Source organism: Staurois parvus, unplaced genomic scaffold, assembly GCF_062004578.1.
Source record: "Staurois parvus isolate SC_StPar_1 unplaced genomic scaffold, SC_StPar_1.0 ptg001763l, whole genome shotgun sequence".
NCBI lineage: Eukaryota > Metazoa > Chordata > Amphibia > Anura > Ranidae > Staurois > Staurois parvus.
Window position 1 is genome coordinate 103,232 of NW_028319559.1, and position 17,595 is coordinate 120,826.

The 17,595-nt window shown below is 42.4% G+C and overlaps 1 protein-coding gene across 1 annotated transcript; it reads right to left on the reverse strand.

Moving 5' to 3' along the window:
• Positions 1 to 13,131: 13,131 nt before the first annotated feature.
• Positions 13,132 to 16,018, reverse strand: LOC149434370 (uncharacterized). The gene has a single exon (XM_089663766.1). The coding sequence runs from the start codon at positions 16,016 to 16,018 to the stop codon at positions 14,141 to 14,143; it is 1,878 nt and encodes a 625-aa protein (XP_089519892.1). The 3' UTR covers positions 13,132 to 14,140.
• Positions 16,019 to 17,595: the final 1,577 nt, after the last annotated feature.

Sequence of the window (17,595 nt, forward strand, 5' to 3'; positions counted from 1 at the left end):
CACTGAAAGAAAAAAAAAAATAATCGAATTATGAAGCACTGAAAGAAAAAAAAATCTGGAAAATAAAAGACACAGCACATTATTCATTGTATAAATCTTAAGCTGGCCATAGCTGAGTAGAATTTTAAACAAAAATTATTGGGAAAGGAATGTTCTAAGAATCTTCCTAAATGGAAGCAAAATATATTTGAAATATATTTTAAAAATATTCTTCCCAAATATATTGACATATATTTGAAATACTACAATTTTGGTGGCCATATTCAATATATTTCAAAATATACTTTTTTTTCAGTCTTTTTTTGTTAATTTAGCAAAAAATAAAAACCCCCGGTGGTGATTAAATACCACTAAAAGAAAGCTCTTGTGCGAAGAAAATGATAAAATTTTAGTTTGGGTACACTTTGTCACAGCTGGCGAGAGGGAGATCAGTTTGGCACAGTTGGCCATGGGGAGGGACTACTTTGACACAGTTGGCTAGATGGGGATCACTATGGCACAGATGGCCATAGAGGGACTATTTTGATACAGTTGACCAGAGGGGAGTCACATTGGCACAGCTGGCCAGAGAGGAATCACTCTGGCGCAGTTGGCCAGGGAGGGGTCACAATGACACAGTTGGCCAGAGAGGAATTACTTTGATGCAGTTGGCCAGGGAGGGGTCACAATGACACAGTTGGCCAGAGAGGAATTACTTTGATGCAGTTGGCCAGGGAGGGGTCACAATGACACAGTTGGCCAGAGAGGGATCACTTTTGCACAACTGGCCAGAGAAGTATTACTTTGATGCAGTTGGCCAGAGAGGGAGCACATTGACACAGTTGGCCAGATGGGCGTCATTTTGGCACAATTGGCCAGAGAGGAATTACTTTGATGCAGTTGGCCAGAGAGGGGTCACAGTGACACAGCTGGCCAGAGGGGGACTATTTTGGCACATTTGGCCAGAGAAGGACTACTTGACACAGTTGGTCAGCTTGAACATGTATTGCAGTATATATGAACCCAAAATCCCTGTTTGTTTGCAAATGTTTGCTGGAAATATGTAGTGGCACGGAGGGTTATTTCAGAATTTTTTGAATTTTAATGTAGGTCTAAATTAATGCAGAAGAATATTTTGATTGTTTTACCCTGAAATATGGAACTGAACATTCCTATCTTCTACATGAAGCAAGTATGTTTCCCAACAAATCATCTCTTAACTCTAACACTTAATAAGAGATTTACTATATTTTTACTATATATAAATACTTACTACATAGCCTTTGCGATATTGGTCACACAGCTCAACGTTTTCAGGACATATAAAATTTGAATTATAAAGAAAAGACTTACCGAGATATATATTTTTTAAATATAGTCTTCAGATTTTTTTTAACATACAAAAAAGTCATTTTAAAATACATATTTACATATATTTGTAAATGCATTCCATATTTATGAAGAACAATTATTTATTTGCAAACTTTTATAACAGAAACAAAAAAAAGTGTGGTTTTTCTTTCAAAAGTCTCAGTCTTTTTTTGTTAATTTAGCAAAAAATAAAACCCCCGGTGGTGATTAAATACCACTAAAAGAAAGCTCTAGTTGTGTGAAGAAAATGAGAAAATTTTAGTTTGGGTACAATGTTGTATGACCGCGCAATTGTCATTCAAAGTGTGAGAACGCTGAAACCTGAAAATTGGCCTGGGCAGGAAGGGGGTAAAAGTTCCCGGTATGGAAGTGGTTAAGGATTGAGAGAAAAAGTAATAATTTTGCAGGACAATATCCGAAAATAAAGCCTTGTTTGCCCTTAAGTTGGCCAGAGAGGGATCACAGTGACACAGCTGGCCAGAGGGGGACTATTTTGGCACAGTTGGCCAGAGAAGGACTACTTGACGCAGTTGGCCAGCTTGAACATGTATTGCAATGTATATGAACCCAAAATCCCTGTTTGTTTGCAAACGTTTGCTGGAAATATGTAGAGGCACGGAGGGTTATTTCTGAATTTTTTGAATTTTAATGTAGGTATATAATGCAGAACAATATCTTGATTGTTTTACCCTGAAATATGGAACTGAACATTCCTATCTTCTACGTGAAGTAAGTATTGTCCCAACATATCCTCTATTAACTCTAACACTTAATAAGAGATTTACTATATTTTTACTATATATATATATATATATACAGTGGGGATCGAAAGTTTGGGCACCCCAGCTAAAAGTTTGTATTAATGTGCATAAAGAAGCCAAGGAAAGATGGAAAATTCTCCAAAAGGCATCAAATTACAGATTAGACATTCTTATAATATGTCAACAAAAGTTAGATTTTATTTCCATCATTTACACTTTCAAAATAACAGAAAACAAAAAAATGGCGTCTGCAAAAGTTTGGGCCCCCTGCAGAGTTAATATCTTGTACTGCCCCCTTTGGCAAGTATCACAGCTTGTAAACGCTTTTTGTAGCCAGCCAAGAGTCTTTCAATTCTTGTTTGAGGTATCTTTGCCCATTCTTCCTTACAAAAGTCTTCCAGTTCTTTGAGATTTCTGGGTTGTCTGTCACGCACTGCTCTTTTAAGGTCTATCCATAGATTTTCAATTATGTTGAGGTCAGGAGATTGTGAAGGCCATGGCAAAACCTTCAGTTTACGCCTCTTGATGTAATCCCCCGTGGATTTCGAGGTGTGTTTAGGATCATTATCCATTTGTAGAAGCCATCCTCTCTTTAACTTCAGCTTTTTCACAGATGGCATCAAGTTACCATCCAAAATTTGCTGAAATTTTATTGAATCCATTTTTCCTTCTACTGGTGAGATGTTCCCTGTGCCACTGGCTGCAACACAACCCCAAAGCATGGTTGATCCAACCCCATGCTTAACAGTTGGACAGAGGTTCTTTTCATTAAGTTCTGTGCCCCTTCTTCTCCAAACGTACCTTTGCTCATTCCGGCCAAAAAGTTCAATTTTAACCTCATCGGTCCACAGAACTTGTTTCCAAAATGCATCAGGCTTGTCTATATGTTCATTTGCAAAGTTCAAACGATGATTTTTGTGGTGAGGACGTAGAAGAGGTTTTCTTCTGATGACTCTTCCATGAAGACCATATTTGTACAAGTATCTCTTTATAGTGGAATAGTGTACCACAACTCCAGTGTCTGCCAGATCTTTCTGGAGGGATCGTGCAGTCAAACGTGGGTTTTGAATTGTTTTTCTCACAATCCTGCGAGCTGTTCTGTCTGATATTTTTCTTGGTCTTCCAGATCTTGCTTTAACTTCCACTGTTCCTGATGACTGCCATTTCTTAATTACATTCCGAACAGAGGATATTGACATCTGAAAACGCTTTGCTATCTTCTTATAGCCTTCTGCAGCTTTGTGAGTGTCAACTATTTTCAGTTTCAGTTTTCTAGACAACTGCTTAGAAGAACCCATGGTGCTGATTGTTGGGGCAAGGTCAGATAAGTCTGGGCATTTAAAACCTTTGAGATTGACATCCCCTGGTCTTCCCAGACGATGATTGAGAACAATCCATGACACTGGCAGGTCTCAGCTTTGCAAAGGGGGCAGTGCATGCTATAAATTCTGCAGGGTGCCCAAACTTTTGCAGACGCCATTTTTTTGTTTTCTGTTATTTTGAAAGTGTAAATGATGGAAATAAAATCTAACTTTTGTTGACATATTATAAGAATGTCTAATCTGTAATTTGATGCCTTTTGGAGATTTTTCCATCTTTCCTTGGCTTCTTTATGCACATTAATACAAATTTTTAGCTGGGGTGCCCAAACTTTCGATCCCCACTGTATATATATATATATATACTTACTACATAGCCGTTGCAATATTGGTCACGCAGCTCAACGTTTTCAGAACATATAAAATTTGAATTATAAAGAAAAGACTTACCGAGATATTGCGCCCTATGTGTCGGCTGGGAGAAACTGGTTAACAACAAATTCTTTGGCAACTACTTCCCTGTACAAAAAAAGGCTAGATGAGTGATGTTGACCCTGCCCCATTTTTTCTGTTTTTTAACCTTTTAACTGAGTATAAATCTAAAGTAACATTGGTTTAGTAGGGCTGAGAGAGACACAAGTCCATCTGGTTTAACCAGTGGGAAAACATAAACCAGCATAATCCTGCATAAACACAATCCTCTACCCACAGTTTGACCCGGCATGTTTAACATCACCACCTATTAATAGGCTCACTGTCTCTGCTGGATGTCTGTTCCAAGCATGGACTACTCTTTCATTTTAAAAAAATGGACTCTAAGGAAAGTTTTGAACTTTCCTCCTGCTAGTTTGAGGCCAGGTCTCCGTATTCTGGATCTCAGCTTCATGACAAAAGAACTGCCCTCCTGAACCTCATTCACATCCATCATTTATTACTGGTATTTACATAGCCCCAACCAGGGGCGGACTGACCATTTGGAAAGTCGGGCACTGCCCGAGGGCCTGGGGTCAGTAGGGGGCCCCATGAGATGCCCCTGGTACCTTTTTCATAGGCTTTTTTGAGTTTGGGCAAGGACGCAGGGGCCCCATGATCCCCTATTGCCCGGGGGCCCCATGAGTTGTCAGTCCGCCCCTGGCCCCAACCATTTTATAATTATAAATCGGTGTCCAAAACCAATACTCTCAATAATAGCCCGTGAAACCTATACTAAAAAGTCCTCCTTTCACCCTTGAAAGTATAAATCAATATAATAAACTTTAATACCCCAGGATCACAATTGTGGTAATCCCTAAAATTCCTTGATAAACAGCGGCCCTTTTTCCCTTTTTTAATATTTGCCACATGTTCTCTTAATCTTTTATATAGGGGTCTTGTAGTTCTTCTTACATACTGGAGCAGGCATGGGCATTCCAACAAATATGTCACGTATGTAGTAGAGCAAGTGATCAATTCTTTTATATTATATATTTTTCCCGTACTACAGGAAATAAAATCATGTACTACTTTTGAACTCATATTGGTAACTTTACAGAAATTACACTTCCTACACGGATAAAAACCTTTAAAATCAAACATATGCATTTTTATCTGTTTGGGAGGAGAATTTACACTTTTCACTAATGAATTACGTAGATTTGTTGTTTTCTTATAAATAAACGATGGCTTGTCTGGTACTAAAGACCCTAAAATTTTATCCTTTTTTTTATTATCGGCCAATATTTTTTAAAAATAGACTCTACATCTTTCTATTGGCCACTAAACCTAGATATAATCATCGAAGTTATACAGAGGTTTTTTTTTTGGAAATTGCAGGATTTATGAACTTTTTTTTGGGGTGATTTTTATCATTTTTTTGTTTATGGACACAAAAGAGGTTCACTATATTGATACGGTGATTTTCAAAAGACTGAAAAGTATTTATGGACTTTATTTGGGGGGATTATATGTTTTGCACTGTTTATGAGCACTAAAAAAGTTTATTATATAGCCCCCAACAATGTATGCAGCCAGGGGCGGACTGACAATTCATGGGGCCCCCGGGCAATAGGGGATCATGGGGCCCCTGTGTCCTTGCCTAAACTCAAAAAAGCCTATGAAAAAGGTACCAGGGGCATCTCATGGGGCCCCCCTACTGACCTCGGGCCCTGTATGCAGCATTTTACATATATATTTTACAGTCTCATAAGTCCCTGCCCCAAGGAGCTTACAATCTAAGGTCCCCATCTCGCATGATTACTGGGGTCAATTGAGACAGGAGCCGGTTAATCAACCAGCATGTCTTTGGAGAGTAGGAGGAAACCCACAAGGGAGAACAAATAAGCAACCGATGCCGCAAGTGCTGCAAGGCAGAAGCTCCAGCCACCAAGCCACAGTGTTGCTTGTGCACGTAAAGGTTTCATTTACAGCAACCCCTTCCTCTCTATCCTCAAACTGTACATAATAATAAATAATAAAGAGTTGTACACACACTCCCGATGGCTGCAGCCACCCAGATTGTGTGTAAATCAGGCTAGACAACTTCTGGCTGTCAGATGGAAGCAGTTCAATCCATGCCCAGAGGTGTATTTACCAGAAGGCATTTGCCTAGGGCGGCATTTTTCAGGGGGGCAGCACTGCCCCTTGGAAGAAGGGACACACTCAGCCTGGGGACCTGGTGGGTTTCCAAGAGAGGCTGTGGGTTTCATGACGGTGTATGCACAGCCCGACTCTCGTTCCCGGGGATGTCCGGAGCTGTGAAGGTGATTGTCTCTCTCTTGTTATGTGGGATAGTGGCAGGTGTTGGGTGGCAGCGGTAGTGGAAGGCTCTCTCTGGTGGGGGGCAGGGGTGTTGTTGGTCAATGTCAGGCTCTTTGTACGGGGTGCGCCGATTTTTGTGTTGCCTAGGGCAGCACAAAACCTAAATACACCACTGCCCCTGTATCCTGGGCTCTGCTTACCCATCTTGTGGGCCCAGGACGGGCATAGCAGGTGCTTCTGGGTAGAGGGGAGGGAGCTGAGCGAACATGTCTTCACTTTCCTCCCCCTCTTGTAAAACATCACCTCCGGGGTCCCCAAATCATTTTCCCTGGCCAGCATGGCTGGGAAAGAATGTAATGCAGTGTGATCTCCATTGCCTAGATTCCTTTGAGCACAGGGGAGACATCGAGGGTCTTTTAGGGTCATTAAAGAGAACCTGTCAACAAAAAAAGCATCACATAGGGGACTTTTTTTTTTCACTGTGCAAAAGTCAGTTGAACAAGTGACTTTTGTCAGTCTGGGTGATGCCAACGGAGACACCCAGGGCTGGAATTTTGGCTGATTTGTAACCCTCGGGAGCCATTTAAAGCCAGTTGCACCCAAGAAAGACACCCAAACACACCTGCTCTATTTTGCTCAACCCTACTTTTGACCGTAAAGCCTAAGTTTAGCCTAAATTACAAATACAAAATCAGCAAAATGGACATAACTTACAGTTGGTGATTCTTCTTAGTTTAGGAGAAGAGAAAAAAACATTGTAAATAAATAAATAAATAAATGTTTAAAAAATTGAAAAGAATTGGAGAAATTTTTTTTTTGTTCCACATACTGTCACCAGTCGGTATCCTTGATCACCACCACACCAGTCATATTATGATGCAGTATGGCTCTGGTGATGTAAAAAAAAGTATGTAAAAAAATTTAAAAAAAAAACAGATTTTATATTCTTCAGCTTCCAAAAAAATTACAGCTTGAGAAAAAAAACTGATTTTATTTATATTCTTCAGCTTCCAAAAAAATTACAGTTTCAGAAAAAAAACTGATTTTGTATGTAAAAAAAAAAAATAAAAAAAAAAAGCTGATTTTATTTATATTCTTCAGCGTCCAAAAAAAAATTACAGCTTCAGAAAAAAATACATATTTTATTTGTTTTCTTCAGTTTCCAAACAAATTACAGCTTAAAAAAAATTAATATGCCTCTTACCAAATACCTCAGACGGTCTACTTTCCAAAAAGGGGTCATTTGGGGGACATTTGTACTGTTCTGGCATTTTTGGGTCTCAAGAAATGGGATAGGCCATCAACACATCAGGGTTGGTCAATTTCCATTTATACTGTATCTACCATAGTTTGTAAACTCTGTAACTTTCACACAGACTAAATAATATACACTGATTTGGGTTATTTTTTACCAAAGAAACACAACAGAATACATTTTAGCCTAAAAGTATGAAGAAAAATAACTTCTTTGCAAAATTTTATGAAAGAAACTCTGTTTTTTTTCAAAAAAAATTTATTTAGCAAAAAAATTAAAAATACAGTGGTGACTAAATACCATCAAAAGAAATCTCTGCCTCAAAAATGATAAAAAAAAAAACTTCATATGGGTACAGTGTTGCATGAATGAGTAATTGTCATTCAAAGTGTGAGAGCGCTGAAAGCTGAAAATTGGCCTGGGCAGGAAGGGGGTCAAAGTGCCCGGTAGTTAAAGGGACAATGGGGGTAGATTTAGGCATGCATCTAAATCTTCCTTTCCTCCTCATTCAGTTTGGTGAGGAGGCTACTGACAGGAAGTGTCGCCTCCTCACCGCCTGTTTTAACCCCATTTTTATCAAACGCACTGCAATTCCACGCATTGCACACGGTTGAGATGCTTTCTCCTTTACCGGAATGTGTAGCGTTTGGCGGGGTCTACCTTAGGGGTAGAAAGGTTCTTTCCCAAACAGTACAGAGGCAGCAAGGCACACAGCAGCAACAGTCCATTCACTCGTTGACCAGTCTAGGGGTTGTCTTTTTAAAGGTTTTTTTGCCAGTAGAACTTGGGAGGGGATTTGGGGTGATGTCAGGTATATGGCGGGGAACACTTCCCTTGCAGTAGTTAGGCTGGAGCAGTCTACGGTTCACAGCTGGGGACCATGAAATAATTTGTGCATAGGTAAAGGCAGACTAAAACAATCCATGGTTCATACCTGAGGACCATGAAGTATCTTGAGTACAGAAAGGCAGACTGGAGCAATCCAGGGTTCATACCTGAGGACCATGAAGTATCTTGAGTACAGAAAGGCAGACTGGAGCAATCCATGGTTCATACCTGAGGACCATGAAGTATCTTGAGTACAGAAAGGCAGACTGGAGCAATCCATGGTTCATACCTGAGGACCATGAAGTATCTTGAGTACAGAAAGGCAGACTGGAACAATCCATGGTTCATACCTGAGGACCATGAAGTATCTTGAGTACAGAAAGGCAGACTGGAGCAATCCATGGTTCATACCTGAGGACCATGAAGTATCTTGAGTACAGAAAGGCAGACTGGAACAATCCATGGTTCATACCTGAGGACCATGAAGTATCTTGAGTACAGAAAGGCAGACTGGAACAATCCATGGTTCATACCTGAGGACCATGAAGTATCTTGAGTACAGAAAGGCAGACTGGAACAATCCAGGGTTCATACCTGAGGACCATGAAGTATCTTGAGTACAGAAAGGCAGACTGGAACAATCCATGGTTCATACCTGAGGACCATGAAGTATCTTGAGTACAGAAAGGCAGACTGGAGCAATCCAGGGTTCATACCTGAGGACCATGAAGTATCTTGAGTACAGAAAGGCAGACTGGAGCAATCCATGGTTCATACCTGAGGACCATGAAGTATCTTGAGTACAGAAAGGCAGACTGGAGCAATCCATGGTTCATACCTGAGGACCATGAAGTATCTTGAGTACAGAAAGGCAGACTGGAACAATCCATGGTTCATACCTGAGGACCATGAAGTATCTTGAGTACAGAAAGGCAGACTGGAGCAATCCATGGTTCATACCTGAGGACCATGAAGTATCTTGAGTACAGAAAGGCAGACTGGAACAATCCATGGTTCATACCTGAGGACCATGAAGTATCTTGAGTACAGAAAGGCAGACTGGAACAATCCATGGTTCATACCTGAGGACCATGAAGTATCTTGAGTACAGAAAGGCAGACTGGAGCAATCCAGGGTTCATACCTGAGGACCATGAAGTATCTTGAGTACAGAAAGGCAGACTGGAGCAATCCATGGTTCATACCTGAGGACCATGAAGTATCTTGAGTACAGAAAGGCAGACTGGAGCAATCCATGGTTCATATCTGAGGACCATGAAGTATCTTGAGTACAGAAAGGCAGACTGGAACAATCCATGGTTCATACCTGAGGACCATGAAGTATCTTGAGTACAGAAAGGCAGACTGGAGCAATCCATGGTTCATACCTGAGGACCATGAAGTATCTTGAGTACAGAAAGGCAGACTGGAGCAATCCAGGGTTCATACCTGAGGACCATGAAGTATCTTGAGTACAGAAAGGCAGACTGGAGCAATCCATGGTTCATACCTGAGGACCATGAAGTATCTTGAGTACAGAAAGGCAGACTGGAGCAATCCAGGGTTCATACCTGAGGACCATGAAGTATCTTGAGTACAGAAAGGCAGACTGGAACAATCCATGGTTCATACCTGAGGACCATGAAGTATCTTGAGTACAGAAAGGCAGACTGGAACAATCCATGGTTCATACCTGAGGACCATGAAGTATCTTGAGTACAGAAAGGCAGACTGGAGCAATCCATGGTTCATACCTGAGGACCATGAAGTATCTTGAGTACAGAAAGGCAGACTGGAACAATCCATGGTTCATACCTGAGGACCATGAAGTATCTTGAGTACAGAAAGGCAGACTGGAACAATCCATGGTTCATACCTGAGGACCATGAAGTATCTTGAGTACAGAAAGGCAGACTGGAACAATCCATGGTTCATACCTGAGGACCATGAAGTATCTTGAGTACAGAAAGGCAGACTGGAGCAATCCATGGTTCATACCTGAGGACCATGAAGTATCTTGAGTACAGAAAGGCAGACTGGAGCAATCCATGGTTCATACCTGAGGACCATGAAGTATCTTGAGTACAGAAAGGCAGACTGGAACAATCCATGGTTCATACCTGAGGACCATGAAGTATCTTGAGTACAGAAAGGCAGACTGGAGCAATCCATGGTTCATACCTGAGGACCATGAAGTATCTTGAGTACAGAAAGGCAGACTGGAACAATCCATGGTTCATACCTGAGGACCATGAAGTATCTTGAGTACAGAAAGGCAGACTGGAGCAATCCATGGTTCATACCTGAGGACCATGAAGTATCTTGAGTACAGAAAGGCAGACTGGAGCAATCCATGGTTCATACCTGAGGACCATGAAGTATCTTGAGTACAGAAAGGCAGACTGGAGCAATCCATGGTTCATACCTGAGGACCATGAAGTATCTTGAGTACAGAAAGGCAGACTGGAACAATCCATGGTTCATACCTGAGGACCATGAAGTATCTTGAGTACAGAAAGGCAGACTGGAACAATCCATGGTTCATACCTGAGGACCATGAAATATCTTGAGTACAGAAAGGCAGACTGGAGCAATCCATGGTTCATACCTGAGGACCATGAAATATCTTGAGTACAGAAAGGCAGACTGGAGCAATCCATGGTTCATACCTGAGGACCATGAAATATCTTGAGTACAGAAAGGCAGACTGGAGCAATCCATGGTTCATACCTGAGGACCATGAAGTATCTTGAGTACAGAAAGGCAGACTGGAACAATCCAGGGTTCATACCTGAGGACCATGAAGTATTTTGAGTACAGAAAGGCAGACTGGAGCAATCCATGGTTCATACCTGAGGACCATGAAGTATCTTGAGTACAGAAAGGCAGACTGGAGCAATCCAGGGTTCATACCTGAGGACCATGAAGTATCTTGAGTACAGAAAGGCAGACTGGAACAATCCATGGTTCATACCTGAGGACCATGAAGTATCTTGAGTACAGAAAGGCAGACTGGAACAATCCATGGTTCATACCTGAGGACCATGAAGTATCTTGAGTACAGAAAGGCAGACTGGAACAATCCATGGTTCACACCTGAGGACCATGAAGTATCTTGAGTACAGAAAGGCAGACTGGAACAATCCATGGTTCACACCTGAGGACCATGAAGTATCTTGAGTACAGAAAGGCAGACTGGAGCAATCCATGGTTCACACCTGAGGACCATGAAGTATCTTGAGTACAGAAAGGCAGACTGGAGCAATCCATGGTTCATACCTGAGGACCATGAAGTATCTTGAGTACAGAAAGGAAGACTGCAACAGTCAATGGTCCACGGCTGAGGACCATGAAGTATCTTGAGTACGGAAAGGCAGTGTCAGGGCTCCGGGTATGACCAGAGGTGTGTGGACTGACACAGGGAAACGCAGGCTTCAGATATGGTATAAACAACATAATTTATTAAGACTAACAATACAAAACGCAGTGCAAAACTAAACATAAACACAGTGCAAACAAACCAAACCACCTACAGATAACAATACATACAATGCAAGAGTCGTCAGGCAGGCCGGGTCAGTAGCAAACGGGCAAACGGAGTACCAGGAACAGGCGGGAGAGTGGTCGGGGTCACAAGCTGGGTTCAGTAACTCACGGGCAGCGCGGTGCAGAGGGTCAGGCAGAGAATGGTACATAGACAGAGGATTTGTAACTAGGCCTGAGTTCTGAAAAAGCCATGCTACTACCCATGTGGACAGCAACCATCTGCTTCTGCTGCTATTGCTGCAAAGTCTGAGTTCACACTCATATTGTTGAAGAGAACTTGTTAAGGTTCAATTAATACTCCCCATTCTCTCTGTTAATTCCTATTTTTCAAACACTACCCTGCTGTATAGAACGCCTGCCAGAACCAACCACTAATTTAACTGTAGCTATGGTCTTCCTCAGAGGCATAATATGAACCTTCAGAGCTCTGGTGTAAGAAACCATGAAGGACCCCTCTGACCCTGCCCTGGGCCCTTTCCATCAGTCCCAGGGCCCTTTCCTCTGGTCCTGGGGTCATTTCCTCCAAGCCCAGGGCCCTCTACTCCTGACACTTTCACACGTTCTGCAGTGGGCCCCCTTCCCGCCATCTTGGGGCCCCCCAACAGTGGTGAAACACCAGGGCCTGGTCACAAGTGCAACCTTTGCGACCCTGGTAGTTCCGCTACTGGTCTTGCTAATGATTTTTAGATATATATTTCAAATAGATTTGGGTTATCCTATCAGTATGTGTTGATGTGTAACATTTTCCTAGACATGAGGCCAAATGAGGGAACTCAAGTATTTTCCACACAAAAGTGACAATTTGAAATGAAATATTAGGTCTACTTTAAAATTTTTACAGAGTTTTTCAGCCACCTAACTTCATAATCCAATTCCATTTTTATTCTCTTGGAAGGATTGTGGAGTATTTGTTTTTTTTCCCACTGTTTTTAATTACTAAAAAAACTAGAATATGTACACCATTAGGGCCATCTTAATGGCATCATGAGCGTCTGGGCAAAGCAATGCACTGGGGCGTTTACCAGCCTGCCCCAATTTACACACCTACTCTCAAGAATTAAAGTATGAATAGTTGATGGAATCAAACTTTCAATTAAATATATTTTAAACAATAAGAAAACATGCCGTAAATCAATGACTAATAAACACAAATCACAAATGGCACAGTATTCGGGGGGGGGGGGGGGGGGGTGGCTGAGGCAGAAAGCCACAGTACAGTGGGAGTCAGGTGGGCACAGTACAGGGGGGTCAGGAGGGTACAATACTGGGATCAAGAGGGCATAGTACAGGGGGGGGGGGGGGTCAGGAGGGCACAATACTGGGATCAGGAGGGCACAGTACAGGGGATCAGGAGGGCATAATACTGGGATAAGGAGGCAACAGTACAGGGGGGTCAGGAGGGTACAATACTGGGATAAGGAGGCAACAGTACAGGGGGGTCAGGAGGGTACAAAACTGGGATCAGGAGGGCACAGTACAGGGGGATCAGGAGGGCACAGTACAGGGGGATCAGGAGGGCACAATACTGGGATCAGGAGGGCATAGTACAGGGGGATCAGGAGGGCACAGTACAGGGGGATCAGGAGGGCACAATACTGGGATCAGGAGGGCACAGTACAGGGGGATCAGGAGGGCACAGTACAGGGGGATCAGGAGGGCACAATACTGGGATCAGGAGGGAACAGTACAGGGGGGTCAGGAGGGTACAAAACTGGGATCAGGAGGGGACAGTACAGGGGGGTCAGGAGGGTACAAAACTGGGATCAGGAGGGCACAGTAAGGGGGGGGTCAGGAGGGCACAATACTGAGATCAGGAGGGCACAGTACAGGGGGAGTCAGGAGGGCACAATACTGGGATCAGGAGGGCACAGTACAGGGGGGGTCAGGAGGGCACAATACTGAGATCAGGAGGGCACAATACTGGGATCAGGGGGCACAGTACAGGGGGAGTCAGGAGGGCACAGTACTGAGATCAGGAGGGCACAATACTGGGGTTAGGAAGGCACAGCACAGGGGGTCAGGAGGGCACAATACTGGGATCAGGAGGGCACAATACAGGGGGAGTCAGGAGGGCACAAAACTGGGATCAGGAGGGCATAATACTGGGATCAGGGGGCACAGTACAGGGGGAGTCAGGAGGGCACAGTACAGGGGGAGTCAGGAGGGCACCATACTGGGATCAGGAGGGCACAGGTTCTGGGATCCAGGACAGTTTAGTAAAAAGCGTGACTGTCCCAGCAAATCCAGGACAGTTGGCAAGTATGATGTAATGCAAGAATTTCATAGGGCTCCCATGCCCCTGGATCCCCTGGGCAGTGCCCAGAAGCGCCCACGCATTAAGCGTAATCACCAGTCATTGTCATCATCATAGTAATTTTCAATGTCATTATCCATGTCATCTTGAATGTCATTATCCATGTCATCATGAATGTCGTTATCCTTGTCATCATGAATGTCGTTATCCTTGTCATCATGAATGTCGTTATCCTTGTCATCATGAATGTCGTTATCCATGTCATCATGAATGTCGTTATCCATGTCATCATGAATGTCATTATCCATTTCATCATGAATGTCGTTATCCATGTCATCATGAATGTCGTTATCCATGTCATCATGAATGTCGTTATCCATGTCATCATGAATGTCATTATCCATTTCATCATGAATGTCGTTATCCATGTCATCATGAATGTCGTTATCCATGTCATCATGAATGTCATTATCCATGTCATCATAGATGAGCAAATAGTTACTAGCTTTGTTTACACCTGCTGCAACTGTTGTAGCTTTTAGAGGTTCAGCTGCAACAAGTGGAACATTTTGAGATTCAGCTGCAACCAGTGGAGTGTTTTGAGGTTCAACTGCAAGGACTGTAATATTTTGAGGTTCAGCTGCAATGGGTGGAATGTTTTGAGGTTCAGCTGCAATGAGTGGAATGTTTTGAGGTTCAGCTGCAACTGTTGTAGCTTTTAGAGGTTCAGCTGCAATGAGTGGATCATTTTGAGGTTCAACTGTTTTTGCTTTAATTTTAGTTTTTGATGGGGTTTGTGACCAAACAGGGGCAATTGGCTCACGTTTAAAGCCTGGCACTTCTATCTGAGGCACATTAGAAACACTTCTACTTCCTATGTATACATTATCATCAGCTGCAGAGAGTGAAGCTTTTTGAACATCCTTCACAAGGACATCTTTTCCAGCACCCACTACAATTTTTGATAGCCCTGAATGCAAAGTCTCCAAGATCACATCCTCCTCCAGATCACCTACTTTATGGATCATTTTGCTACCCATCCCTTTGTCCAAATTATACTCATCTGCTGAAACACGATGCAACATTTCTGCTGTCTGTAAGGCAGACATTGGGTCGGTATTTCTACTCAGCTCCTCAATTTGAGTGATCTTCTTATTTAGTTCAGCCTTTTCCATTTCTAGATGTTGGATATCATTGGAGACGGAAAGGGAAATCTGTTTTTTTTTCCCGGAGATCTCAGTCAGTACCCTTTTCTCTAGTTCGTCTTGTTTTATCCTGATATCTTTCATTATGGCGTTGACTTTCTCAGCTACACCACCTGCCTCATTATCTATCTTCCTCCTGTGATCCTGCAGATTCTGGAGCATTGCTTCAGTTTCCTCTTTCCTAGAGGACAATTTCTCCAGAATTGGTTCCAGATTTTTTGTCTGTTGCTGCAAGAACTCACTTATTGTGCTCACTTTGTGCCCACTGTGGTCTGAGGTCATGCATTGAACACACATACAAGTTCTATCATCAGTGCAGTAATACTCCAGGATCTTCTTGTGGACGGGACACTTTCTGTCCTCCAGGGAAGTGGTGGGATCGGTGAGGACATGTTCTGGTGATGTGCTGTGTTCCTGTTTATGCAGATCACAAAGAAAGGCTTCACAGTGTAGACACAATGTAACGGCTGGTACAGGAAGGTCAATACAATACCTGCAGACATTCTTAGGTTTGTCTCCCTTTGGTTCCATAGAACGGAAATGGTTGGCAATGTTGGATAATCTTGGATTCTTCTTCAATTCTGGACGTCTCCTGAACTCCTTCATGCATTCTGGACAGAAGTATTCCCTGTCATGTTGGTTGTCAAATGTTTTTGTAATGCAAAACTGGCAGAAGCTGTGTCCGCATATCAGGGTGATGGGATCCGTAAAAATGTCCGTACAGATGGAGCACGTCACCTCAAGCTTCAGTTCAGCAGCCGCCATCACTAAAAAGAAAAGCAGGAAAAAATAATCGAATTATGAAGTACTGAAAAAAAAAGAGATGCAGCTCATCCATTGTAAAATTGTCAAAGTGGTTGTAAAGCCTGAAAGTTTTAGGTTTTTTACCTTCATGCATTCTATGTGTGAAGGTAAAAAACCTTCAGTATGCAGCAGGGGCGGACTCACAACTCATGGGGCCCCCGGGCAATAGGGGATCACAGGGCCCCTGTGTCCTTGCCCAAACTCAAAAAAGCCTATGAAAAAGGTACAAGGGGCATCTCATGGGGCCCCCTACTGACCCCGGGGCCCTCGGGCAGTGCCCGAGTTTCCAAATGGTCAGTCCGCCCCTGGTATGCAGCTCCCCCGAATACTTACCTGAGCCCAATCCCGATCCAGCAATGTGCCCAAAAGTAACTGCTGGCCCAACTCTCTGCCTCCTCAGAGACAGCAATGGGAGCCATTGAGGAGGCAGCAAGGGCACACAGAGCGGGGCTCAGGAGTGAGCATGCACGAGTGCCCCCATAGGGGCTTGCTATGGGGGCACTTGACAGGGGGGAGGAGCCCAGAGTGCCAGGGGGGGACCCAAGAAGAGGATCAGGGCTGATTTTTGCAAAACCTTTGCACAGAGTAGGTAAGTAGAACATTTTTGTTAAGCCTTTAATATAACTTTAACCATTTCAATACCGGGCAATTTTACACCTTCCTGCCCAGGCCATTTTTCACGTTTCAGCGCTCTCACACTTTGAATGACAATTGCGCGGTCATACAACATTGTACCCAAACTAAAATTTTATCATTTTCTTCACACAACTAGATCTTTCTTTTGGTGGTATTTAATCTAATTTAAATAACCCAAATTAGGATGTATTATTTAGTTTGTAGGAAAGTTATAGAGTTCACAAACTATGGTATAGATCTGAATATTGATCAATCCTGAAGTACTGACAGCCAATCTAATTTCTTGAGGTCCAAGAATGTCAGAATAGTACAGATATCCCCCAAATGACCCCTTTTTGCAGAGTAGACAGTCCGACGTACTTCATAAGAGGAATGGCGAGTATTTTGAAGTTGTATTTTTTTGTCATAATTTTTCGGAAAATTAACAAAAATTAAAAAGATTATTTTCATTATTTTTTTTTTTACATACTGTCACCAGTGCAGTACAGCGTTACCATATAACTGGCATGGCGATGAACAGGGACACTGACTGGTGACAGTATGAAAAAAAAAATATATATATATATATATATTTTTTTTTCTTTTATTATTTAAAATTTTTTATTACATTTTTTTTTATTTTATTTAAGATTTTTTTTTCTTATTTTACTAGGACCAAAGTAGTACAATGTTACCATAGTAACATTTTACTACTTTGGAGAAGTGATCAGTATTTTTTTTTTTTTACACAATTTGCTTATAGCAAAGAATGACTTTGCTATTAGCAAGCATTTACCTAAATTAAATCAATTCATTCAGGGTTTTTTTTTTTGTGCTTAGCTGTGATTTGGTCACAGCTAATCACATGACATGTGCATGTGATTAGCTGTGACCATTCACAGCTAGGCACTAGTATACAATGG

Coding starts and splice junctions, on each gene's coding strand:
- LOC149434370 (XM_089663766.1), bottom strand. CDS start 16,018: ATGGCGGCTGCTGAACTGAAGCTTGAGGTGACGTGCTCCATCTGTACG.